Source organism: Cricetulus griseus, chromosome X, assembly GCF_003668045.3.
Source record: "Cricetulus griseus strain 17A/GY chromosome X, alternate assembly CriGri-PICRH-1.0, whole genome shotgun sequence".
In the NCBI taxonomy this organism is placed as follows: Eukaryota; Metazoa; Chordata; class Mammalia; order Rodentia; family Cricetidae; genus Cricetulus; species Cricetulus griseus.
In genome coordinates this window covers 94,874,282-94,900,837 of record NC_048604.1, presented here as the reverse complement: position 1 = coordinate 94,900,837, position 26,556 = coordinate 94,874,282, and the positions used below count along the sequence as shown (strand labels likewise).

Here is a 26,556-nt window from a genome sequence, read left to right as displayed (position 1 = left end):
ATCTGTTTTATAGGATCACCTTTTGCTTACTGTATCAGATTTTCAAGAAAATCCGCAATGCAAACTCTCTAATCTATGAGGAGGAAAATCCATTCCAACCTTCGATTTCTTTGTGCTAATGCCTACTTCAAATGCTGTTTTGTGCTTCTAGACATTAAAATGTTGCTAATGTTCCAAGAAAACAATCCTACTTGATGGTTTTCTTAGTACAAGAAAATGGAATTTTAAAGTCTTCATTTATTTCTAAGAAGATCTGAGCGTGTAGAGGGTGTTTACTCTTCACAGTTGCACGCAGTAGCGAACTAATGGCCGTTTGTGGTGGGAATCTTATCCAGGGCCTTGCACATTCTAGGTAAGTGTTCTTCCACTGAGTCACTTCTGCTCCCCACCCCCTTCTCTCCCTTGGTCTCTCTGTCTCTTCAATCCCCGTGTGTGTATGTCTCTCTCTTTCTCAAGATGGAGTGTTCACTATGCTATCTAGGCTGGTCTCAAACTTCTGTATCAAGTAATTCCTTCTACCTCACCTCCCCAGCAGGTGGGACTATGGGTGTTCACCACTACAGTGTTTTCTTCATTTCTCAAAAACAAATAATTTAAATCAGCTTTACCATTCTCTGGGTGAAATTAAAATGCTTTAGACTATAAATTTCCTCTGGAGCATGAATCCAAGCCAACTTTTCTTTAAGAGACCATGGTAAGTATAAAATTAAAAAAATCTTCCAATAATTTTATTGCCAGTTTTGAATATAAAAGACAAGGTCTGTGAGCACCGAGCACAGCATTAAATGTAGTCTGTCGAGATATAACCTTTTAAGTTTAAGGCAGCAGAAGTGTCAGGGTTTTTTTTTTTTTTTTTTTTTTTTTTTTTTAGAAATGTACAAGTGACCTAATGAAGAGTGCCGACTACAAGAGAAACTGCAAAACAAAACAAACACTCGAATGCACAGCTCAGGGACTCTACAACTTGCCTAAGGGATTCTGATGACTACAGTAATCACTGTCACTAAAGAATGACAAACATCCATCCCCACTGTTTGTTTATCCTGCTTGGTTTCTAACCCATTGTTAGTACATGCATGGAAGGGCAGGGACACCTCACCCTGGCCACTCACTCACTTGGGATATGGTAACAGTCTTGGAAGTCTTCCTTGACACGTCTAGTCCTCTGTGCGCAAGCGAAATGTGTTCCTCTTTATCTTCTTCGGGACTTGGGGAGTCAAAGATATCGGGGCTTGAAAGGGAGGACTGGATAAAGCCAAAAGAAAATGCCTTCGTCAGAATCATACCTTAGTGGACACAGCTTTGTTAATGTGATGCTGTTTGCTTTGCAAAGCACTCAGCACTTCTATTTGATCTGTCTCTATAACCCTGTGAAGCAGAAAGCATGCTGTTATCTTCTCACAACAGATAACCGTATGGCTCCCTGGTAGTAGAACTTGGACCAAGCCCCAAGAAGCAAAATTGGTAGCTGCCCCTGATGCCCATCAATCACATAAAAATGTAAGCATATGTTGTACAGCCTTTCCAAGTCTCTCTTTTCTCCAAACATTTGTTACTGTGTACCTTACACTGAGCTGGTAATGCAGGCTCAAGGACGACATGCCATATGTGGTTCCAGCCCTTTTGAGGCTAGCAGCATGAGAGGAAATGACCCATAGTAAATAGGAGACTGCTTCATCCCCTCCTCTCCTTCAGCCCCCTCTGCACCCTATTCCTTGACTCTAGAATGATTACATCTGCTGCACACCAAAGTGCCTTCAAGGATACATGTGAGAGGAGGCCATTCCTAGAGGCACGGGACCAAGAGTAATGAGCATTTATTTACCCAGCCCCAAAGCATAGCCCTGCCCACTAGCCTAAACACACTTCCCCTTTGGTGTCTGCTACTAATCTCTGCCCTCACTACCATGGTCAGTAAACACCTATTCTGGATGCATTTGTTAAGGTATATTTACAGAAAGGCAGCATCAATGGGTAGAATATGGTTCGATATCCCTGCCCTTCCTGCCTCACAGTGAAATCACCATGAACACCAAAAGCTGGCCGAATGGGGAGCAAGTCACCAGAACTCTCTTGATCACAAGTAATTCCTTAGCTAGACTGTCTCAAGCTTAGAACAAAACAAATGAGATCAAGTGTCCCTGTTGCAAGGGGTCTTTTTAAAATGAAGAGTTTTCTAGAAATATGTTGGAGCAAGCTCAAATTCAGCTTCATTTTCCTTCCTTTGCTTTCTACCCTGGGGTAGATAAATGATTCTTTTTAGAATTACCATATGGAAAAATTATGCTTACAAATACTTTTTCTTCCTTTTATCCCATTTATCATGGCAGAACCTTAAAATATTTGGGGGTATTTTTAAGCCAAGGTTTTGCTTCAAGGGGTCTTATTTGTTAATCTTCACTTAATCTGAAAATCCAATTGACTAAAATATGCCCACCACCAAACTTTCTTACTAATAATCTAAGCTTACCTACTCAACACCATGGATCTTTTCAAGATTTTATTTTAAAAGCCTCCTTCTACACAACTCATTGCATGATCCTGTTCTTAAGGGTTTATAAACACAAAGAGCTCCAATTAGAAAGAAACTGCCCCAGGCCAGAGAAGAATAACTACTATTTCTTCAATTATTCCTCCATTGGCCTTTGAGGAATATGTCCTTATCCACTCATCCCATTTGTTATGAAAACCTCACAGGTGCTAATTTTAAGAGTGAAAAATAATTTAGTGTGTACGTCCAAATGGGGATGGATAAGAATGAAGAACAAGAATCTTCTTACTCTATATCATTAAAGCACCAAGGTATTCTGTTTTAAGTCCAAGTAAAATCACTTTCTATAAGATGTCAGATGCTGAGTCACCAAAATTAGCTTCTTAAAGGCAGTGACCATGTACTTCTCATTACCATCTGTATCCTTAACACCTGAGACAGTGTGCTGTCCACAGGAGATAGATGTCTCTGAATATATGTTGACCTGCCTAGAAGCAGGGTGAAGATGAGCTATCATTATTTGATCTCCAAAATATTACACAAACTTCTCAACATGGAACGTACAAACTAAGGGGTAATAATTTGAACCACTTAATATTTAATTCCGGAAAGACACAGGGCTCTTTATACCTCAAAAGGTTATGAAAACTTGGAAAGAAAACAAAAATTATGAAGAATTTAAAGAGAAGATAGAAGTGGTAGGATTGAAAAATAGGAATGCAAACATGCCAAGAAGCAATCAGATAGGTTGGGTGTATTTGTGCATGTTGGGGTGGGTAGAGTGTGGACAGGAGAAATGAAAGAAGGCAGGTTGCCACAGAATTCTAAAAGCATGTAAAGGAAGCCACTTCTTCAAGTCTTTATCTCAAAAATGTATCAATACAAAGTTAGGTGTGGTTCACATAAGGAAGAAAAATAGGACAATTCAAGCCATATGTCCAGATCTGAGAGAAGAGGCTCAAAGGAAGTGGCATTCTTTTTCTGTAAATGACAAGAACACAGGCAAGATTAGTGATGAGGTGAAAAGAGAAGTATCCTGAGAAACCTACAAAAGGTTAAATTCCTTGATGTCTCTGGAGGGAGGTTATGAGGCCTTAGAACTGCAAAGGACATGGCAATGTACAGACAGACTGATAATCGGCAGGCAGGATGGACGAACACATATACTCTACTTGTGGAGGGGAAATGACCTCGTGTGTGTGTGTGTGTGTGTGTGTGTGTGTGTGTGTGTGTGTGTGTGTGTGTGTGTGTGTGCACGCGCGCGCATGCACACATGCATGAGCAACTAATGGCAACATCAAGGCAACACACTTCCCAGTGCCCCACCTTCAGAAAACTCGAACCTAACAGCATTCACACATGGCTTATAACAAAGACTTGGAATCATTATCAAAATCCAATAATAGTACACTTAATAGATAAACTCATGTACTCACACTGTAGAATAGTAAGCAGTCATTAAATATGTCATTTGGGAAGAACTGGTAACGACTGGAGAGAATGGTGTGCAGTATTAAAACTTTGGGGGTAGAGGCAAAATCCAAAGCAATGTAGATTACATTATCCCAATTTTAAATGAAAAAAAGCTTTGAAAAATCTCAGGCTATACACAGCAAGAGGTTATAGCAGTTCTTTGCTTTTCTGGCAGGACTATAGAAAACTTATTTTCTCCTTTATGAGTCATGTTGCTCAAATTTGGCACAACAATGAAGATAGTAGGTTCATAAGAAAGAGCCATTTAAAACTACCCAAACAAAACCAACCATCTATGGTTTATCATTGAGTGTTATCATTGGTCTCTTCGTATACTTCATAAGGTTAAATACAACCTCTTGAAGGTCTGTATGTGTTTCTTTGGAGACCAGATGATGATGGGGTTTGGGAAGACACAGGCCACTGGCTCTAAATGCATCGTGGCAGATCTTTTTGAGGAAGCTTTGTCTTATTAATAGACAAAACTAGGCTCACTCTCTTTTTCTCTGTTTTCCTTACCAATTTCATTTCAGGCTCAAAGAAGAACTGGTCTAGAAAGAGACAGAAGCAAAGTGGGAAACAGAGAGTGCCATCTTGCTGGCAGAAACACAAAAAGCAAACAGAGAAATACTGCTTGACTCAAAAAGATTCTCCAGGTATTTTTAGTTAGCAGTATATCTGGTGGCTTCCTTCTTCCTTTCCCTCTTCTGAGGTGTCTCCCATCATCTTCTTGAAGAGTCCTTAGCCAGAATCTCAAGTCCTTTTTGCCTTTCTGCTGTAGAGGAGTAAAGAGACACTTACAGATGTGAGCGACTGAGATGGAGGCCGCCTCCCTGTAGCTTTTGGTCTGCTTGTGGTTGGGTGGCTGAGCTTCTCAGTAGATGATACCACAGAGTCAAAACCTTCTAGGTCTAAAACAAAATGAAACAGTTTTTTAAAGAACAAAAATAAGGAGGAAAGACCCTTATAGTATGTTATAAGCACCTCTTTCCCTTAATAAGCACCCTGCCAATCTAGATTATGTTTTATCTTTTACAAAGGCCATTGATACCCTTGGGTCATTCAATAAAGGACTCAAATGGAATGCAATAACTGTTTCCTCTCAGCTTAACAAGTTCAGCATGCTAGCAAGCAAGAGAGAAACAGCTCTTGCCTTTTTCCCTTCGGCAGTTACATTCATAAATCTTTCAAAAGCTACAGATCAAGGATTAAAGGAGGGCTCTTCTCTCTTTCACAAATCTAACCATTTTAGTAGACAGAACATTCTTGAAGTGTCAGCACAAAAGACCATTATAACAAGGCATAACATCAATGGATATATGAATGCTGGTTCCTGTTGATTCTAAAAGACATCAGGGCTGCCTCATCAATTTATGCCACAATAGTCAGGCCATCAGGTGTCACCCTGTTAGACTAAACTCCTGGGCAAGGGAATCAGGTTCAGACAAGGCACTGAGCCTGGCTCTATTCTGTTTCAAGAATCATCATTTAGTGGTGACATCATCTTTATCAGTTGTCTATCTGTCCATCCATTCATTCATTCCATATTTAAACATCTTAAATATACTGTTTTTTTTAAAAAAAACTTAGTTCTGGCCTCGAACTCACAATTTTTCTGCCTTAGCCTCTATAGCACTGGGGTTACTGACATGTAACATCACCTTGAACACCACTGTTATTGAAAAACTACTCTTTGTCACATAGGGAAAGTGCTATTAAGATGACACCAGCAAATGTGCAGGGATGAGCCCCTCCCTCAAAGAGTTTATATCTTAGTGACTGACAGTCAGAATGAACAGAAAGTCATGTGTGTCCTCATGTATCAGGAGAAAGGCCCCTGCCTTTACTTTGCCAGTGTCGGTAAGTAACCAGGGCAAGAGGTCTGTTCTGTAGATTTCTGGGATTTATAAACAAAATGTGATGGAAATGAGAGGCTCAGAGGAATGAGCACTGAGAAGGAACTGGGTACCATTATTGCTGTGATGAGGGCAACATCTTCAACATCACATAAGGAGAATGTATCAGTGGAGCTCAGAGGCCAGTCAGGAGCCAATCAGCATCAAACACCCGAGAGTGGCTCATAAAGGGTCTTACTTCTCCAGATGGCTCATCAGGGAACCAGGAGGACCCGGAACTGGAGAGGGCACAGATCCGTAATGCTGGGAGGTACTTGTGCAAAGCTGGCTGGCTGGGCTGGTTCCTCTCAGGAGCCTTCCCTTTAAATAGTCTGATTTTCCCAACAGGTTCCTCTCTAGGCTCTACCCCAGGTCTTAACTCTACCAAGTATATATTGTCTGAAATAGAAATTCCCTATTACACAATTGGATTGATGTGAACAAAGCCAGTGTGTGACATTAACATATCAATTCATTGTTTTAAAATCAGTTTTTCTCCAGATACAAATTTCATGCATATTTTTATGTGAAATTGTAACCAAAAAATAACAAAAAGTCAGTGAAAATCTCACCACATCGAGACAACCACTGTTAGAAAATAAGACATTAAAACTAATGTTATGTATCATATTGTACTCTGTTTATTTTATTTAACCTTGGATGCCATGTTGCTAAAAATTCTTCATACTTTATATAATCTTTGGTGGCATGGAAATTCATCATTTATTCTATTCCCTATTGTTGGATAATTCCTCTTCAAATCACCCTCTCCTGTTTCTTGCTATCCAGAAAAGTGCCACATAAAACACCACCGATATGCTCTCTACATGTGATGCTTTCAGCAGGTTAGCCAAGCAGATGCTGGGCTGCTGGGAGTGGAGTGTGGAATGGGACCACAGCTAGGGTGGTTTGCTAGTGGGGGTGGGGGCTGGCTGGTGAGGGCAGAGGAAGCCTCAGGGAGAGGAGGAAGGAAACAAAAAGAGGAGCAGAAGCTGGTCAGACAGCAAGGGGAGGGAGTGGAAGAGAAGGCCAATGAAAGTTCCAAGGAACAAACCATTGCCAAGGGCCTTGGCTGGGAACTCCCAGGACTGAGTGGCCTGATGGATATCATCACCCTGACCAGGAAACTGAAACAAGCTCTAGAGACAAAACCTAAGCAAGGTGAAGTGATTAAAGATCAATTAGCCAATTGACTAGTTCTCTGCTAGATAGCCAGAGCTGACTCCTATGGATAATTATTTTATGGGGGAAAGTGGGAGAGAGAAGAGAGTTGAGAGAAGGGATTAGGGAGAGACTGGGGTGGGGAGAAGAGAGGGAAAGAGAGTTGGGGACACATACATGTGGAGGCTAGAGGTTGATGTTGGCTGTCTTACTCAATCACTCTCCACCGTATTTCTTGAGACAGGATCTCTCACTAAACCTGGAGATCCCAAATTCGGCTAGGCTGGCGGGCCAACTGAGATTCCTGTTTCTACCTCCTGTGCTAGGCTGTTCCAGATGATTCCCTGGGAGTACATAGCTTGCTGAGGCGAGCCATAGGGGGTAAATCTCATCAGTAAAGTGGTCCTCCAGCACTTGGTGAAGGAGTGCTAGCCTGACAGCAAAGCTACAGAGATGTTGAAGCCCTTGCCAAAAGTACTTGGTTACAGGCTCAAATAGCTGACAAAAAATCAAAGAGACACCCTTACATCTGGGAGCAGGAGGCAGAGGTGAAATGGTGCAGCATGCAGAATGGAATGGGAGAGAGATGCTGAAACTAGGAGAGAAGATGGACCACCTTGGGCTTACCATGGGATGGACTCAGCATGCAGAGACAGCTAAGTTCACACCAGGAAACTTCTGTTTCTATTACAGGGGCCTGAGGTCATGCTAGATAGTTCATGCTAACAATATGGTTCATCTTTTCACAGATGGAGGAGGTGGAGAGGGTCAATAGACACTCACCCAAGATTCCAACTATTTCCTCATGTACCTCCCAGGCCACTGTATGTAACTTGGCCCTGATAGCATGTGACCTCGTGGTCCTCAGGAGATGCTAGAGGAGCAGTTCTCAACCTGTGGATTTTGACACTTTGGGGGTAGAATGACCCTTTCACAGGGGTCGCCTAAGACTGTCGGAAATTTAAGATATTTATATTATGGTTCATAACAGTAGCAAAATTACAGTTACAGAGTAGCAATGAAAATAATTTTATGGTTGAGGTGACTACAACATGAACTGTATTAAAGGGTCTCAGCATTAGGAAGGATGAGAATCACTGCACTAGAGTATGTGCAGGGTAGAAGGTTAATTGAGGAGGGGCTCCATTTATACAGCTATGGAGGGTGAGTATTTTGGTGGAATGGCTGCTGTGGCGTGGCTCATTTTCCTGTAAGAAACCCCTCACCCATGCTGTGTAAACCCAATAAACTCATTGGTCCCAAGTTGAATTTTGGCAGAATCATATTCTGCTCTGTCTTTGGTAAGGGGGAGGACACATCTGTTCATATCTTCCCCAGGAAAAGTTCATGTAATGGGCTCTAATGAATTACATTCTTAGGATGACTTGGAAGCATGGTGCCCATTGACTATGTTTGGGCTGTGAGACCCAGGAAGGCAGGGCCTTATCCTCAAAGTTTACCTCATTCTTAGGAAAAACACGCTGGATATTCTGTTGAGGTAAGAAGGAGCAAATGAGTGAATGAACTAGCAGAAGGAAAACTCCTCCTCTAGGAGTATAGCTTCTAAAGGTGGCTCTTAGTGGGACACAGCATGGCAGCTGCAGGGCAGAAGGCAACGATCTGTGCCATGGCAGCAGGGGAAGTGCTTGGCTGGTTCACTTAGCTCTATTGGCTGAGGTTTGTACTAAAAAGACCTAGGCATGATGGAGCCTGGCCACACTCAGTAAGCATGACAGATGGCCAACAAGTCTGCCTCGTTTCTGTCACTCACCAGTAAGAGGAGGGTCAGAGTCCCTCATAGGAGCCACTTTCAGCATCTTAATGCACATTTCAGCCAAGTTTAATTTTCTACAGTTTTAGCTTATAAAGAACATTCTTTGAAACACTAACTACACTAAACTGCTACGAAGAAAGATACCCCAATGATGAGGCTAATTGCTGCAAGGAGAACCTCAGGTTATCTTGGTATGTTTCCTTAGATTGAGAACTGCCACAGACTTCTGCTTTCTGATGGGGAAGGGGACACACTCTTCAATATTGTCACATAAATTTTCAGTGGCCCAGGGCATGCTCCTCATGAATGTGGCCATGGTAACTGTGATTAAGGAAGAATTTCCATGACTAACTCATTGTGGTGTGAAGAAAATGTCCCAATTTTCATGGCGGTTTTGAAGTGAATCAAGCTGAAACTTGATATGTGCTTTCTCAGCCTGGCTGGGAAATATTTCCTCCTAATGAAAAGGGTTTAATGCCCATAAGCTAGTCCAAAACGATTAAGCTGGCTATCACTGAGTTCTTTTTTTTTTTTTTTTTAGTTTCATAAGGATAAGAGGCTCTTGGCTTTTGTGACAACTGAAAGAGGAACTCTCTGTGGACATATGGGGATGATTCATGTTGGACACGATGGAGTCAGCTTGGAAAGGGCTAAGCCTCTTCATGGCACCAGAAACTGCCCATTTTCCATAAACTTCAGTCATGCCCTATTTAGCTCAATTATAACATGTAGCCTCGTTTTTCCACGGAGGAGAGGAATGGTCCCAGTGACCACAGGTGACCTAAAGTACATCCACTGGAAAATACAGAGGAAAAACAGTCGAAAGTTGGAGATAGGCCAACTGTCACTAACAGAGCTGTGCAGGAGCTCATAAATGGGCTCTGTTTATTCACAATCACTGGTTGCTCCACACTTGAGAATGGAAGTCTGCTAAGATTTAAATCTGGACACATCATTATCTCTCAGTATCTCCAGAAGCCATCCTGTCTGCATATCCCCCACATATCATTAAGGCTGCTAGAACATCTGGCCTGGAATCCAAATCCTCTGCCATTCCACATATTGCCACTAGAGAGAAATGGACAACAGGCCTGAGATTAATTATCTAGCTAACTCCTTCTGTGTCATGGAGGCTCAACACACCATGACTTGCACTCCAACGCCTGGGTTGGCTGCTCTCCCACTTACACATGATTGCCATCTCAGCATTCAGCACCCTGTATTGATGGTCCATGTTGACTTATCTGCCTCATCTACCATCCCAGGGAAAAGTTGTGGCTTTGATCTGTTTTCCCAGGCCTCCTGTCATACTTGGCTTGTAGTTGAGTGTTCAACAGATGGTTGTTTAACAGATTAACAAACAACCTTGTTAGCCTAGCTTTCCAGAGATAGAAAGAGGGGAAGAGGAGGGGATGAATTACTTGAGTCATCAGCTTCATAGGGTTATTCTTCCATGATGAGAGGCTGTGTGATTTAAATCACATAGACGGAATTTTCTTTTCATGTGCTATTAATGAAGTTGCAAGGTTGGAGTACAGGGATCTAGGAGCAAGGCTGGCAGTCCAAACTCCATTCTTTTGTTTTATAAGGCTTAGATGGGAAACTTCCAAGCCCACAGGACTGCAGACACTTTCTCTGCAATGAAGTAATATCATAAGATATGGTGGGAAGAAGGAAATCTTACCCTGCACATCAGCCATTTGATGGCAGTGGAAAATCTATGTAAATTACAAATAGGGGCTCACTTTTAGAGCTTAAATAAACACCTATGGCAGGTGAGTCAACAATGGAAAAATGGGCAGTGATTAGCATCTACATCTCCAGAATCCATAAGGATAGAACAGATTAGCTGCTTTGTTTACATTTATAATCCAGGTATGAGGTTTACATGGCACAGCTGCCAAGCATATATATGTTTTAAGCTCATTTACCACTACCCCACCAATGCCATGTTTCATGCATAAACTCATTTCATCCTCAGGCCATGCATCCCTCCAGATATGCATATGCAAAATGAAAGCCAGAGTTAGTCTCTGCCATCCTATGAACCCATGACAAGTAGGTAGAAGGTGGGAGTGCCTCCAGTCAAATAAATGCTACATACAGTCTGTAGGCTGAGTGACAACCTCTTCCCTGCTTGCTTCTACATACATCTATAGCTTAATAGCTTCTGTGGACATATCAAAGGTTATGATAGAAGTCTGTTTGCTGTGTTAGACTACTTTGAATCTATGGGGTGTGCCCCCAAATTTGTACCGTGGAGGATGAAGAGAATCTTTACATGAAGCAAAGACAGAGGCATCTAATTCATCAGGCTGGATATAGACTAGGAATGCCCTGTCTATAGGAGAGAAGTGATCAAAATACCTGGAAAGGAATTCTAGGTCTATCTGAAAATCCAAGTAAGCACTGTGACCCTTTTCTAAGCTTGGGTAGAAATGATTGGGTACAGTACTCATGCATGAAATCCAGCCCCGCCCCCAGCAAATAAAGTAAAACCAGTCAGCCTAAAACCAAAACAACAACAACAACAACAACAACAACAACAACAACAACAACAAACTAATCACAAATAGTTGGGCTGCCAAAGTCAGGACAGTCCCAGCTTTGTGGGGCTATACAAGTGGAGTGAGTACCTGGCTTCTAATGTGATCCATTAACAAATAATAAGATCTGTAAGTGGAACCATTAGTTAAAAGCCCTTTAAAGGACCAAGCTGAGCCTGGTGGTGATGGCCCACACGTTTAATCCCAGCACTCGGGAGACAGAGACATATGGATCTCTGTGAGTTTGAGGCCAGCCTGGTCTACAGAGTGAGTTCCAGAACAGCTAGGGCTGTTACATAGAGAAACCCTGTGTTGAAAAACCAAAAAAGAAGAGGAAGAGGAAGAGGAAGAGGAAGAGGAAGAGGAAGAAGAAGAAGAAGAAGAAGAAGAAGAAGAAGAAGAAGAAGAAGAAGAAGAAGAAGAAGAAGAAGAAGAAGAAGAAGAAGAAGGATGAAGCTGGTCCCTTTCCTGCAGGACGCAAAGATAGCTTTTGAAAGGAGTGCTGACCTGGACATTCCTAAGCTGGAAGGGGTGGCACTCAGGAAGGGCTTAGGGTGCTACAGCCAGAGGGCCAGGCCTAGATGCTCTTTGGGATTAAATGTCAGAAACACCATGCAGTAATCAAAATGCTTAAGAGGACTGTGTGGGCTAAGGAGCAATCTAGCAGAAGTATGTGGTACAGCCTCGTTTGCTTTGTGGGATAAAATGTCTGACCCTCAGAACAACTTTTTTTAGGCACACATTTGAGAAATGCATAGTGCTTCTAAATTACCCATGACAGCAATTTATGTTTCATATTAGCTTGTGTCCCCGAATGGGAGCCAGAATGGCATACATGTACACATAACATATGTGTACTCCATACTGTCACACATAATATTTACCTGAGTGAAAACCATAACTGCACCTGGCATTCTTTGGTTTGGAGTACACCAAGAATATCCCTGGTCCCAAAGGCTGTCGCAGGTCATTGGCAAGGTGTCAGCACGAGCAAGCTGTGCCTCTCAGATGGAAGTTCTTATGTCTGAGCAACTAATCCCAAGGGAGCTGAGAGATGAGGGTCAATGTTCATACACAATGCTTTGCCAGGAGATTACCTAGAAGTTTCCATGGAGTCAACTCCAAGTCAGTCATGGAGTTCTCTATAGTAGGGCATTATATCCCATGGACCTGAAGTACTGCAGGGTCTAATAACTGGCTCTCTAGTTTTGTAAGAATCTCAATGTGGACTTTTATAATAGGAAATTTTTAGTAGGAAGAGGACTGAAAAGCCAGTAGTCTAAAGTCAGATGATCGAAGTCTTTTCTCAGAATTTGCCTATGGAAGTCTTAAAAATGATTTCTTTTCTTTCTTTTTTTTTCTTTTTTTTTTGGTTTTTCGAGACAGGGTTTCTCTGTGAGGCTTTGGAGCCTATCCTGGCACTCGCTCTGGAGACCAGGCTGGCCCCGAATTCACAGAGATCCACCTGCCTCTGCCTCCCGAGTACTGGGATTAAAGGTGTGCACCACCAATACCTGGCCTTAAAAATGATTTCTTATGGAAAGAGTTAGAGGATTCAAAATTAAGCAATTTAATTACTTGTTAACCACAGAAACAAAAAGTATACTAATGATCACTATTAATTACTTTATGTATGTCTTGCATAGTTTTACTATACAGAGATTTAGAATCTAGTACTTATCAAATTTCACATCTATTTTATTGAATAATTTAGACATTAGGCAGTAAACCAATTGACAATAATTTTAATCTCAAAAATAGTATTTTCTTTGTATGCAAAAACCAGGCTTAACTTGTATCACTTTTTCTAGGCTAAATAACTTGCCACAAGCCTGAGAAAGAGAATCTCTCTCTCTCTCTCTCTCTCTCTCTCTCTCTCTCTCTCTCTCTCTCTCTCTCTCTCTCTCACACACACACACACACACACACACACACGCTTCCTCCCTCCCTTCTCCCTCTCTCTCCCTCCCCCTCTCTCTCCCTCTCTCTCCTTCTCTCCCTCCCTCCATCATCCCCATCTTCCTCCCTCTCTCCCTTCCTTCATAACTACATCATTGGTTGATGTTTAAATTCATTATTTCCAATACATTTATATGCTTTTTATATACAGTTACTGGCTTCCAAAAGCTCTGAAATTCCTTTTAAAATACATTTTATGGAGATTCACATGAAAATTAGGAAACTCCAAGAAATGCAAAACTACATCTGAAGGGTGAGGGGGGCTGTCCTATACACCATATGATGTTCATTGACATTCCTGATCATTACTCACTACTAGTCAGTAGCACCCCCATTCCCGAAAAATGTCTCCAGACATCACTATCACATGTCCTTCAGGGAACACAGTTGTGATAGTTGGCATAGATCAATTTCTTGGAAGTTTGGGTTCCCAGCTTAGGGAGAATGCCATTCAACTCCAACTTTGCTCCTTCCTAGCCAGGTGGTTAACTTTGCCAAAACACCTAGCCATCTTTATTCATCATTCCTTTGTTCTAAAACTACATATCACCATACTCTTCCCTCACAGGGATGTTGGTGAGAAAAACATGTAAGCACGTGGTAGGCACCCAGCACTAGGAAACAGGGATTGGAGTAGAAGGGAGAACAAGAAACAACTCCACCTGCATTGGAGGAATGACTGTAGCAATAGGTTATTCCATACAAACACACATATATACCTATATTCTTCTAGAGGCAACCATCTGCAACTGTACCTCAGAGGGGAATCAGGGACGTAAGGACATGCTTTATTTCACACAAAAATGCACATATTTCATAGGCTAAGAGGATGACTTACACTCACTCCATCCCTCTACTTTTAGGGAGACTTCAAGGAAGTTAAAAAACATAGTTCTCCATGTAAAGGATTGGTTAACACATAAGTCAGAGGCACCACCAGGACAGTAGTATTGTTGATATTGTTCTACATAGTCACAATTATTTTAAATAGTATGAGAGAGACATTTATAACACCATACTTACACATGAGTAGTGTTTATATATTTTTGTGTGTTTGTCTGTGTTCATGTGTGTGCATGTATACATGTGTGAGGAAGCCAGAGGACAATCTTGAAATCTTGGGTGCTGTTCCTTAGGATGGGCCGAGCTTTTGATGTTTTGGATAACTGGACTCTTACTGGCCTGAAACTTACTGAAAAGACTATGTTGGCTGGCCAGCAAACCATGGAGATCCATCAACCTGTCTCTATCTCCTCTGTGCTGAGATTACAAATACATGGCACCACACCCAACATTTTAAAACATGGGTCCTGCAGATCAAACTCGGGTCCTATCACTGATCTATCCCTCAAGCTTATGATTATCACTCCCCATTTTTACATAGGGATTTAATGTGAATGTTTGAAAAATTTTTCAATCACTCTTTTTAACAGCTTTACTGGGGTATAAATTATAAACCATCCATTCATTTTAAGTATTATGACAATAATTTTTAGTAAATTGAGTGAGTTATATATCACCATGATTGAGTTTTTGAACTTTCCCAATTGATCCCCAGACTGACTGGCTCTTAAAAGCTTTCCTAACATATAGGGAAGTACTTTCCCATTCCCTGGTGCAAAGGAAACATAATCCACAGACATCCCTGAGCAATGAACCCATGAGCAATCTGAAGATAAGTTTAAGTTAGCCTTTACTTCCTTTTAATCCAGTCTGATGACTTTAAAGTCAGTAACTCTCAGCCCCCAAATTGACGTGATGCGTTTGGTGGGTCAAACTGGAGACCAAGAAGAAAATTTCACCTTCTTAAGTGAAGATGGTGGTGATGGCATAAAGAGGTGGCAACAGGAAACTTAAGTGGATTTGAACAGAATGGAACAAAAACAAAGATGCCAAGCAACTGGGAAGGAATGAAAAAGCCTTTCTCTAAGTCAATTAGTTGAAGCTAGGTGGCCTTAGTTCATAGGCTGCTTCCCATCTGGAGGCCCGTTGCTATGTGCTTCTGAAGGAAAATAACTGAAAATCTCTTGATTATATTAAAGTGTAACAATAAATCTCACCATGCAGTGGAAGCTACAATATAAGGAATAATAAAAGTAAATGTTATGGCACTTAACTTCATGGCCTATAATCTCCCATTCAATCAGAACAGAGATTCTTCCATCACCAAGAGAGCCGGACAATTTAATTTTTGTTTCTATTCATGCACAGGCCTGTGCTGGAGCACTTCCATATCTTCTATTATGCTACTTGAAAAATGGCTGCATAGTTTGATACAAACAATATCTCAATCTGACATCAACAGCTTAGTTTTGGACCAATTGATTGCATTCTAAATTATCGTTGGCTGACAGATGCTGAGAGCTACCCACACACAAGATCTGAGAAAGCCATGTTCTCTAATTTAATATTATAATAATTTTAAATTACAGCTTTATTAAGAGGAAACACAGATTTATTTATAGAGAACACTGATGGCTTCTAATGATGTTCAGGGCTGCATTATGCTATTCACTGCAGCCCACATTCGGACAGCTTCAATAGTCTGAATCACTAACAAAAACATTCTGGTACAAATACTGTCCTCCTTGATTCAAAGCAACCAAATCCTACAAAAGCTGCCCTGGAAAGAGCCATCCTCTCTGAAATATCCTTTTCTCCTTGACCAATCTACCTGCAAACAGCATTTCTGCCTTTGGGGTTAAAGACATTCTGCTTAAAAATCTGCTTTTTGCTTGGCTTCTGTGAAGTTGCAAGATCCTTTTTTTTCTCCTTGAATGTGGATTTTTGTGGGGGGTTTGGTCTTCACCCCAATGTGCATCTTAACCTTTTAAAATCTCTTTGTGCTGTGTCAGGGTGGTATACTCGAGTATTCAGATGGGTGCTCAAATTGCATGCCTTGGTGCACATGTGAATGTCAGAGGACAACCTTGGATGTTGGTCCTCGCCTTCTACCTTGTTTGAGGCAGGATCTCTTGTAGATCTCCACTGTATCTATGAGAGCAGCTTCAGCTTCAGGGGGTCCTCCTGTTTTCAGTTCCCATCTTGCTGGAGGATCACTAGGAGTGCAAATGCTTGCTACTATGTCCATCATGTCTTTACCAAGGGACAGACATTTCTCTAGGACCTCCTTTAAATCTTTTTTATCCCTCTCTTTTATTTCTGGTAAATTTAGACTTTATCTTCCTAACCCAGATGACACCTCTAAGCAAACAATATTAATATAAACATTTCTATCCTTCTGCAGTCCACCAAGTATTTTGCTATAATTCTGGAACACAAGGTAAGGAAGTCAATGGAGATGCTAAGTAAGGAAAGCCACCCAGACCAGAAGCAACAGCTCCAGCAGTCCAGTTCAGCTCAGGCGTATAGCTACCAATCCTACATTCTCCTCCCCTGGTAGTGCTTATGGGAAATTCTTAACATCTACCTCCAACCCCTGCCTGTCTCTAAATCCTGAGCCTTCACTTTCAGACCTCATCTAGCACTGACACAGGGTGTCTGGACAAATATCTAAGTCAGTATGCTTAATCTAAGCCCATCTAACTTACTGGCATCTAGATTTCCTTTATCTGATTGGTCCCATAAAGCTCTTCAGCATTTAGTATACAAATTTTGAGGTTTGATACATCACTTCAATGTTATCATGAATGGCTTCTACTGTCTCTAGAATAAATTATGAATCCATCCCCCGTAAAGTCAATTTCATTTCTACTTATATTTCCAAGTCACTTTATCTCCTTAGCACAAACTTCCTAATGTAGCCAGGCTGGTTTATCTATGCCAAGATTTCAGAATTTCTCCATGTGGTATCCCTGCCTGTTCCCACCTCTGCCTAAGCAAATCCTGAAGATATAGCCAAGTTTGTGCTCTTTTGTGGAGCATGTCTCTGGTACATAGGAACATCCTGATCAGTATTTTGTCCTACTAGTTAGTTGTCCCATCCTCACACCTCAAGGGTCATTTGTTATCCTGTTACCTTATGGATCCACAGAAGCAGACCTATGTGTGAGGGTGTTTGGGTAGTGGATACTCCAGTATTTCCTGGTTGATGACATAGCTGCTCATCAGCAGTTCTTGAAGTTCAAATAATCTATACAGTAGGTTGTTAACTTGTGCAGTGTGGGTCTTCTGGAACTAATGTCTTCTTGGCAAAATGAAAAACCCTCAGCACCATCTCTCTGGGTTCCCAAATACATACAACTGGGACTTAGTTTCCACAGTATGAAAAGTGCTTGGATGAATTCTTCTCCCATCAATGCCACTAATATTTCCAAACTAGTTGGTCAGACTAGAAAACATGCTGGTCATACTTTATTTAGCAATAGCCATTTTAGACAACTCCAGACCCAAAGAAAACAAGGGTCAAAGGCTAATGCTCTTAGAAAAGCAAGACACATAGCACTGCGTATTCTAGAGAAAGAAAACCACCTCTCTTTCCTGTGTGAGATCTTACCTATGCCCTTTACCAATATTTCACCAATCAGTTGCTATGGCTGAAAACAGGCTGAATACCAAACCACAGTAGGAGAACCATAACTTAATCTAGCCCTTCAAACAGCCACTCACTGGTCTTCTCTTTCCTACTCTGTCATTCAGTTAAAACTTGTAGCTGGCCAGTTTCAACTGTTAGGTTATACTTCATGACAGAGTCTCAAAGGCTGGCTGAGGATATAAACTAGCTTCTGTGAGCAGCACAAGCATTTTTTGGTATTTACAGTCACAACCAAGCACCCTGCACACAAGGCCTCACAAGGTCAGGCCAGAGACTCCAGGTCAGCAGTTTGCAAAGATGTGATTCTATTAGCAGATTCAGAAGAAAACATTATCCAACCTTGGGGGTCACATCGGGCAGACTAGAAAACTGCTCATGTCAAGCATTCTGCTCCCTTATAAGGCCTACCAACTGTTGGGCATTTGTTTCTAAGTAGTCAATACAGATGACTCTGGAAATCTATCTTTATGTCAAATCAATCCCACTAGTAACTTCCAGATGTTGGGGGTGAGGGGATTGGAGGAAGGTAGGCATGGTTAGAAATGAGGAACACAGCCTGACATTGTGGTACATGCCTGCAATCCTAGAATTTGGGAGATGAAGGCAGGAGCATGTTGAGTTTGACACCAGTCTGGATTATATATTACAATAAGTTCTAGGCTACCCCAGTGTGATGGTTAGTTTTAATTGTCAACTCGACAAAATTTAGAATCTCCTGGGAAGAGTGACTCAATGGATTTTTTAGATCAGGTTGTCTTTATGGGCATGTCTATGGGGTATTATCTTGATTATACTAATAGAGGTGGCAAAACTCATCCACTATGGGTAGCAACAATCCCTAGGCAGGAGATCCTGAACTATATTATCATCAAGAATACAAGTATGCATACATTCATTCTCTCTACTCTTGATAATGGATATGATTAGCTGCTTCATGCACCTTGCTGCCTTGGTTTCTCCAAAATGATGGACTGTAGCCTAGCATTGTGACCTAAAAAAACCCTTCTGTCATAAGTTGCTTTTTTGCCAGGGTATTTTATTATAGCAACTGGAAAGGAAACTAGGACACCTGGGCTATATAAGGAGATGCAGCCAAAAAAGAAAATAAAACCCAAAAATGCTGAAACTAAACTAAACAAAAACAGAGGAAAGAAAAAAGAAGTGTGCAACATGAGGAATATTGGTAGTGACAGATATATTAGGAACCCTGAATTTTAGCAAATACATACAAAATAAAATTGCAGAGGAACTTATATATACACAGATACCAGTAAAAGTGGGCAAATCTGAATATGACAAATGAGATGCAACACACCAATGCCAGTATAGCACTAAAGATTTGAGAGATGTTATCAAAGGACGTGGAGGAGGAAAATATGTATCATTTCTAAAGCCTGTCTGTGAATATATAATGAACTCACAAGCAAACAATTAAAATAAGGGCAATTTCAAAATTTAGCTTTCTAAAATAGAATGCAGGAGAATGTTACTTTATGACAATAGGTACAAATAAAAAGATGCTGCACTTAAAAAAAAAAAAAGATCTGGACTTGAGACTTGACATCTAAAAGGGTTGTGACCCAGGTCACACTGCCAGTTACCTCACATCCATTCAGATATACCCCAAAAGGACTTTGACTTTTGTTTATTCAGAGTGACCTTAGCCCCTTCCCATTTATCACACAGTGCTGGTTTGACCTTGTGGAAGTAAGTTCCTCATGTTTGTGCTAAGTGGCAATTACCATACACAAAAAAGCTCATTTTAACCTCAAAGTCAAAGTACTTAGAGCCACTTCTACAGTGAACCCTGACATTTTGCATTTGCACCTTTTTCTAGGCTGGATAAACATGAACTAAGTAAGTGCCTACTTCTACAAAAATGTTCATTCATCATTTCTCTTCACTAGAACATATAAGGAATTTTGCTAAGGCCAGGGATGCAAAAAACCCCAGGCATTTTGTCTTCAGATAGAAATCACCATCACTTACTTTCCTTGTAAAACAAGGACACCTTAAAAACTAGCTAAGGCTGACAGCCTAGCATTTCAGTGGGCATGACAGAGCCCATCCTGTTGCTTGAAGAGGCAAGCTAGGCCCTGCAGTTGTTTCCTAACTCTGTGAAGAGAAGCAGAAATATCTTCACTCACCAATGTCATTGCTGCGGTCTGAGAGGTCCTTGTCCAGGATGCCAGAGAGTACACTGCCCGCCAAGTCAATCTTTGGACTGTCACCCCTACATTAAAAACACAAGTCCAAATATTTAATAATCAGTGTGTCCTTGTCATTCCTTCCACATTCTTGCTGCACACACATTACGGAGCATGCTGTGTGTGTGGTGTGAATGGTACTGTTACCTGTAAAAGGAGCCAAAGGGAGGTAGTGAGAGCTGTCCAGCCACATGGGCTGTGGTAGAAACTGGCCAGCAGACTGGGTGTCCCTCTGTTCTGTACATATTTTCTAAGATGGCTATTTTAATAATGACCCTTTGCCAATGCACTTCTACCACAAACCCTCCCGCTGTCTCCACAGGATGCAACACAGGCCTGTTCCCGCCCCATGGCCAAATAAGCACTGACAAACTGGTGGCTTCCCTTTTAAGGAATACAGAATTTAGCCAATGCTTCTTGTCAAAGGTCAGCTACTTTTAACCTTGAGAAAAGGGTTCTCTGGCCTGGGCTGAGGCATCAGCCAGGCTGTTGACAGGCAGAAGGTGTCAAGTTGAGATCTGGCAGCTTGAAGGCTGGCACTGGGGTACAAGTCTATAAAATTAGATAGCTTCTGAGTGGTCATGCCCCACCCCCACTCTGTGCCCATTATGACATGTGTGACTTCTCTCAGAATCTGGGCTAGAAGAAGTCCAAATGTAGGAAGGGAATAAGTCTCCAAGATAAGGAAAGAAACCATTTTTTTGTAGACTACACCTGAGATCCCTCCAAAAAGACAGGTCTTTGGCCCTGTTAGGGAGATGAGCCCCAAATAAAGTTATCCAAGGGCTGATCCTTTCCATGAAATGAGAGTGGAAACTGAGCAGTTGTTCCTATCAAAGCAATAGAAATAGTCCTCTCACAGCCTTTGCAAGTTACCCTGGCCTGAAGTCAAAATACACCAGGAACATTTACTTTCTGAAACAACTGTCTGGGAGTATGGAGAGGGCCAGTGTGGGAAGTACCTACCCTGGAAAGGCCCATGATGTGAATGGGACAGGCACATAGACCACCACAGGTCCATAAGGCATGACACCTGCATGTCATAGTCCTGAATAGGGCAGGGGAACTCTACAGGGTACAAAGAACAGGAGCATTACAGTTGGGCCTTGCTGGAAATAAAAAGGCATACCCATAAGAGGCAGAACTGTGTCCTGGGAAAATGGCTCAGTGAGTTAAAGCTCTTACCACACAAGCAGGAGGTCCTGACTTCAAAATTTACAAACTCACATAAAGCCAGTCCCAGTAGTACACATCTATAATTGCAATGCTCCTAAGGTAAGATAAGAGATTGAGACAGAAGAATTCCCCAGAAATCTGTTAGCCAGCTGAACTCAGCAAATACAGCAGTGGATGGCTAGAGGGAGGTATGAAAACAGGGTAGAAGGCAATGACTGACACCTGAGGTTGTTTTCTGATACACATACATACATACATACATACATACATACATACACACACACACACACACACACACACACACACACACACACACACACACACACACACCATGGAAGAGAACAGGCAAAAAGGATAAGAGTATAGGATTGAGCAGAGAATCAAGTGTACATGAGGATGTATCCACATGACCAAGGGTCCCAGGACTAAAGCTTAAAGTCTCCAGAGAGAAACCAGAGGAGACAGACTGGCCAGATTACCATAGGCAAGGATGTACTGGGCTATGTATGTATGTTTGTGTGCATTCGTGGGTGTATAAGTTTATAAATACAAGCTGCTGAGATCATTTAGTGTTGTTTATGTGTTTAGGGCTGAACTACTGGGATTAGCTAACTTCTCATGGGGCATACCTTCTTCCAGCAATCATCTTCCTCTAGGAGTGAAGCCCCATGAGAAGTCTCCAATTCACATGGGCATGTCAGCAGGTTTGCAGTGAAGGACTCATGGAAGGAGGTATAGCTCTCTCTTCAAGGAAACACCCAATTCTAACTCTCACATACTCCTCACCAGAGGACAGATAGGTGAGAACTACTGGTATCTTGGGCCTTCACTAAGGGTAACATGCCATAAAGCCTGTTCAAGAATGTGCATTGTGAAACTTGCTGGGTCATTCAGAGCTAGGCTGAAGCAGAAGTCCAGGAACATGATCTACTGTAGAGGGTAGAAGGGGAAATATCTTCACAGATGTGCCGGTCCTTTATTTACTATCTCATCTAACATCCTAAGGCTTTGGAGTCCCCAGGCCAGGGTCCATCTTAGATTCCCTTTCTATATCTGACAACCAAAATTCAGGCCCCTCAAGGCCACAGCCTTGGGAAGATACAAAGACATTTGGTATGGTAGGATGTGGGGAGGGGGGGTATTTAAAAACTTCTGATTATCTGGGACTCAGCATCCACTCATTTGAATGTATAGTCAACTTTCCATGAGTTCTGGACACAGATTCAACTAACTATCGATTGTACAACTCAACAATAAAACCACAATGACCAGAGTTAGGCATTTCTCAAAAGAGGATATATACATGGACAATAGGTACATTAAAAAATGGTTCAACGTCACTAATAATCAAGAGGTAGAGGCATGAGGATTACAAGCCTGAGACCAGCCAAAGATTCATAATGGAGCCGGGCGGTGGTGGCGCACGCCTTTGATCCCAGCACTCAGGAGGCAGAGGCAGGCAGATCTCTGTGAGTTCGAGACCAGCCTGGTCTACAAGAGCTAGTTCCAGGACAGGCTCCAAAGCCACAGGGAAACCCTGTCTCGAACCCTCCCCCCAAAAAAAGATTCATAATGGAAGCAGGAGGATTACAAAATTTAGTACAGCCTGGGCTACATATAGTGAGAGCTCCCTGTCTCAAGGGAAAAAAGTAGGTGCTGGAAAGATGGTTCAGGGGTAAAAGGCACTTGAAATCCTAGTAACCTGAGTCCAATCCCTGGAAACCACATAAACGTGGAAGCAAAGACCAACTCCATAAAGTTGTCCTTTGACCTCCACACACCTTCACACAAATATTTTTAAAAGATCAAAATATAACACCAATCATAAAGAAATAGAAAACTGAACAGTGATTGCCAAGGCCTGAGAAATGGGAAGATAATAAATCAAGGGTCACATATGGAAATAGGAATAACTTGCAGTGGTCTATAGGGTGACTAGAAACTGTGCTTAACAACAATTGACTATATATTTCAAAATAGTTAGTAGGATTTTGAATATTCTGAACATAAAGATTAAATCCCTGAGAGTTTGAGGCCAGCCTGATCTACAAAAGCTATTTCCAGGATAGGCTCCAAAGCTATAAAGAGAAACCTTGTCTCAAAAAATGAGAGAGAGAGAGAGAGGGAGAGAGGGAGAGAGAGAGAGAGAGAGAGGGAGAGAGAGAGAGAGAGAGAGAGAGAGAGAGAGAGAGAGAGAGAGAGATTGAGATTGTATTGCTCTTGCAGAAGACCTAAGTTCAGTTCCTAGCACCCATGCTGGGTGGCTCATAACCATCTGTGACACAAGCACCAGGGAATCTGACCCATTTCTAGTCTCCATCAGCACCTGAACTTGTGTGTGTGTGTGTGTTTGTGTGTGCGCCCGCGTGCATGCGTGTGTGTATAGGCAGGCACACAGTTAAAAAAAATTTTAAAATAGAAAGAAATGAAAATACTTAGGGAAAAGTTACATGTTGATCACAGATTTTCCTCGTTAGCATTCCTTAAAGAGTACAGTATAACACCATAGCATGATATTTACACTGAAGCATTATTATAAGTAATAAAGGTGATTCAAAGTACAGTGGAGTGTCGAATATGCTATATACAAATATTATACCATTGTATTTGGAGGGATTGAGTGTGTTTGGCTTTTGGTAGTCTAGAAAGGAGGCTTCTGAAAGCCATCAAAAGGCTAGATGGTTTGACATCTTGGTGGGTAGCTGAAGAGTACATCAGAGGAGCTGTTGGTGAAGAGGAGGTTTGCTTCTGAACTAATCACGTGTTCCTCAAAACTTGGCTGCTTCAGAACACGTGGCTTCATGATGTATCTTGGTTGCTGTCAATCTTGGAACTGCTGTGTACTTGTTTGAGTTAACAGCTGGAAGTTTCTAATCAAATGAGAGCCTATCTCAAGGGCTGGAGATGACTCCATTGCCCCTTATTGTGCTCAGTATAGCTTGCTACTTACTGTTCTACTCTTATTTCCCTATTTCTATAAGACTCAACTATTTTATTCTTTTATATGTATTTGTTTTTCTTTTGGATGTAGTGTTTTATCCTTTTAGCTTATTTTACACATATTTGTGTGGGACATGTATGCATTCATTTGAATGGGTGTATTTGTGGCATGCATGCATGTATGTACATGTGCATGTGGAGGCCAGAGGCTGATATTGGGTATCTTCCATGATCAACCTCTATTTATCTGTCTATCCATGAATTCATTCATTCATTTATTTGGAGACAGGGTCCCACTATGTAGCCCTGGCTGGCCTGGAATTCATGGCAATCTCCTTGTCCCTGCCTCCTGTATGTTGGGATTAAAGGCACGTATCACCATGCCCAGCACTTCACACTGAACCTGGAATTCATCAAGTTAGCTAACTTGTTGGCCAATGAGTTTCCTAGCAGTGGCATTACAGATGCATTCAGCAAAGCTCAGGTTTTACATGGGTTCAGGGGATCTGAACTCAGGTCCTCTTGCTTGCATGGCAGGCAGTTTACTGAATAAGCAATCACCACAGCCTTTTAGCCTTTCATTTCTAAAAGTATTTTTTTACAGAAAGCTGTAACATTTATTTTCACATTATTACCATTCAAAACCAGTATGATTGAAGGTATATTCCCTCTGATTGAATTGTTTTTTTTTAATTTCCATATAACGTATCTTGTCCTATTTTTCTGTTTTCCCTAACTCCCCCACCAATATCCTCCTTCCCTACCTAACAAACTTCATTTAAAAAACTGTTTATTTTTAATTTGGAGAAGAGGAAAATATGGCTAAAATATATAAAGAAACACTTCAATGAAATGAAAATAAACCATTTTTATAGGTAAACAGAAATTGTTTATAAATTGCAATGTGATGTTTCAATACATGAATCCATCATAGGCTAATCAAATCATGTTAGTTAGCATATATATCATTTCAAATATTTATCATCTCTTTGTGGTAAAACATTTAACAATCCTTTCTATTAGTTGTTTTGAAATATACAACACATTATTATTGATTATAATCACCATATTGTGTGGTGAATCACCAAGATTTACTCTTGTTGTCTAACTAAAACTTTGTCCCCTTTGACCAATGTCACCCCACCCCACCCAGCCCTCTACCAGTTGCTGGTAACCACTGCTCTACATATGGAAAGAAGGGCATACAGTGTTTTTCTCTTTGTTTCCAGCTTATTTCACCTGCTATACCATGAAAATTTGAAAGTTATCCAGATCTGTGGAATAGCACAGGACAAAATTAACTGAGTTTTAAGACTAGGATAAAGATTTTAAGTGTTCATATGCTTTAGACCCAGTTCTGAGCCATAGTTTGGACTGTGTGAAAGAGAAAGTCTGAAATAAATAGGTTCCATGCATTATTGTATTGTTTACACTGAAGAAAACCTGAGAAAAAAGCCAATGGACTATTTTACATCTAGAGAAATATTTGAGTAAACCATGACATTTGATGGGCTTTTATGAGGCATTTAAATGGCACTTATAAACAGGTTTTTTTCTGAGAAGAATGAATGCTTATATTACAATGTAAGAGAACAAAAGAAGGGCAACAGTGACATGCACAGCAATATGCATACACCCACATGCCTCCCTTATGTGTTAGGAAGAGAAATTCTTCTTTAAGACTAGAAGAATATTTATGGCAGTTATTCCTGGGAAGTCTGATGAGTGATTTTCAACACCCAGCTCAATGCCTACAAAATACCTGTGGAATCCAGGAACACTGGCCAAATTTTCTGAAATGGGAATGCATTACACATTTGTATAATAGATGCATTTTCTCCAAGTCATAAAGTTTAATGATCTTCTATATGATAGCACCTGTGTAAGACTGACAAAAACAAGCTGAATCATACAGAGGAAAAATATGGGCAAGAATTTATTTTAAATGTGAATAGTACTTGTCTCAGGAATAACTTTATGGGAGATTTTCTCCTTCCATTTATTTTTAAAGATTTTACCTTCTATTCACACGTATGTGTGTTTATTTGTGTGAGTGTATACTACTTATGTTCAGGAACCCAAGAATACTATTAGATTCCCTGGAGGTAGAGTTATAGCCAATTGTGAGCCACCTGACATGGGTGCTGGGAACTGAACTCAGGTCCTCTGGAAAAACAGCAAGTATTTGTAACTGCTGAGACATCTCTCCAGAACCTTTTTCTTTTATTTATATTTTTCATTTATTATAGGGCCAGGGAGAGGCTCAGAATTTAAAAGCACTTGTTACTTTTGCAGAGGACCTGGGTTTGGTTCCCTGCACCCACATACTGGCTCACAACCATCTGTAATTCCAGTTCCAGGGGATCCAATGTTACCTCTTCTGACTTCCACAAGTACCAGGAATGCACTCAGTGCACATCCACACATGCAGGCAAAACA

The 26,556-nt window shown here is 41.2% G+C and overlaps 1 protein-coding gene across 1 annotated transcript in view; it reads right to left on the bottom strand.

Annotated features, from left to right (window-relative positions):
* Sh3kbp1 (SH3 domain containing kinase binding protein 1) overlaps positions 1–26,556 on the bottom strand; it is a 339,181-nt gene that overhangs the window by 11,944 nt on the left and 300,681 nt on the right. Inside the window, exons 13-15 of the mRNA XM_027432702.2 lie at positions 19,942–20,027; positions 4,766–4,875; positions 1,117–1,245 (exon numbers count right to left, since the gene is read on the bottom strand). Coding sequence (XP_027288503.1) covers positions 1,117–1,245; positions 4,766–4,875; positions 19,942–20,027 — 325 coding nt within the window. The remainder of the gene's footprint in view (positions 1–1,116; positions 1,246–4,765; positions 4,876–19,941; positions 20,028–26,556) is intronic.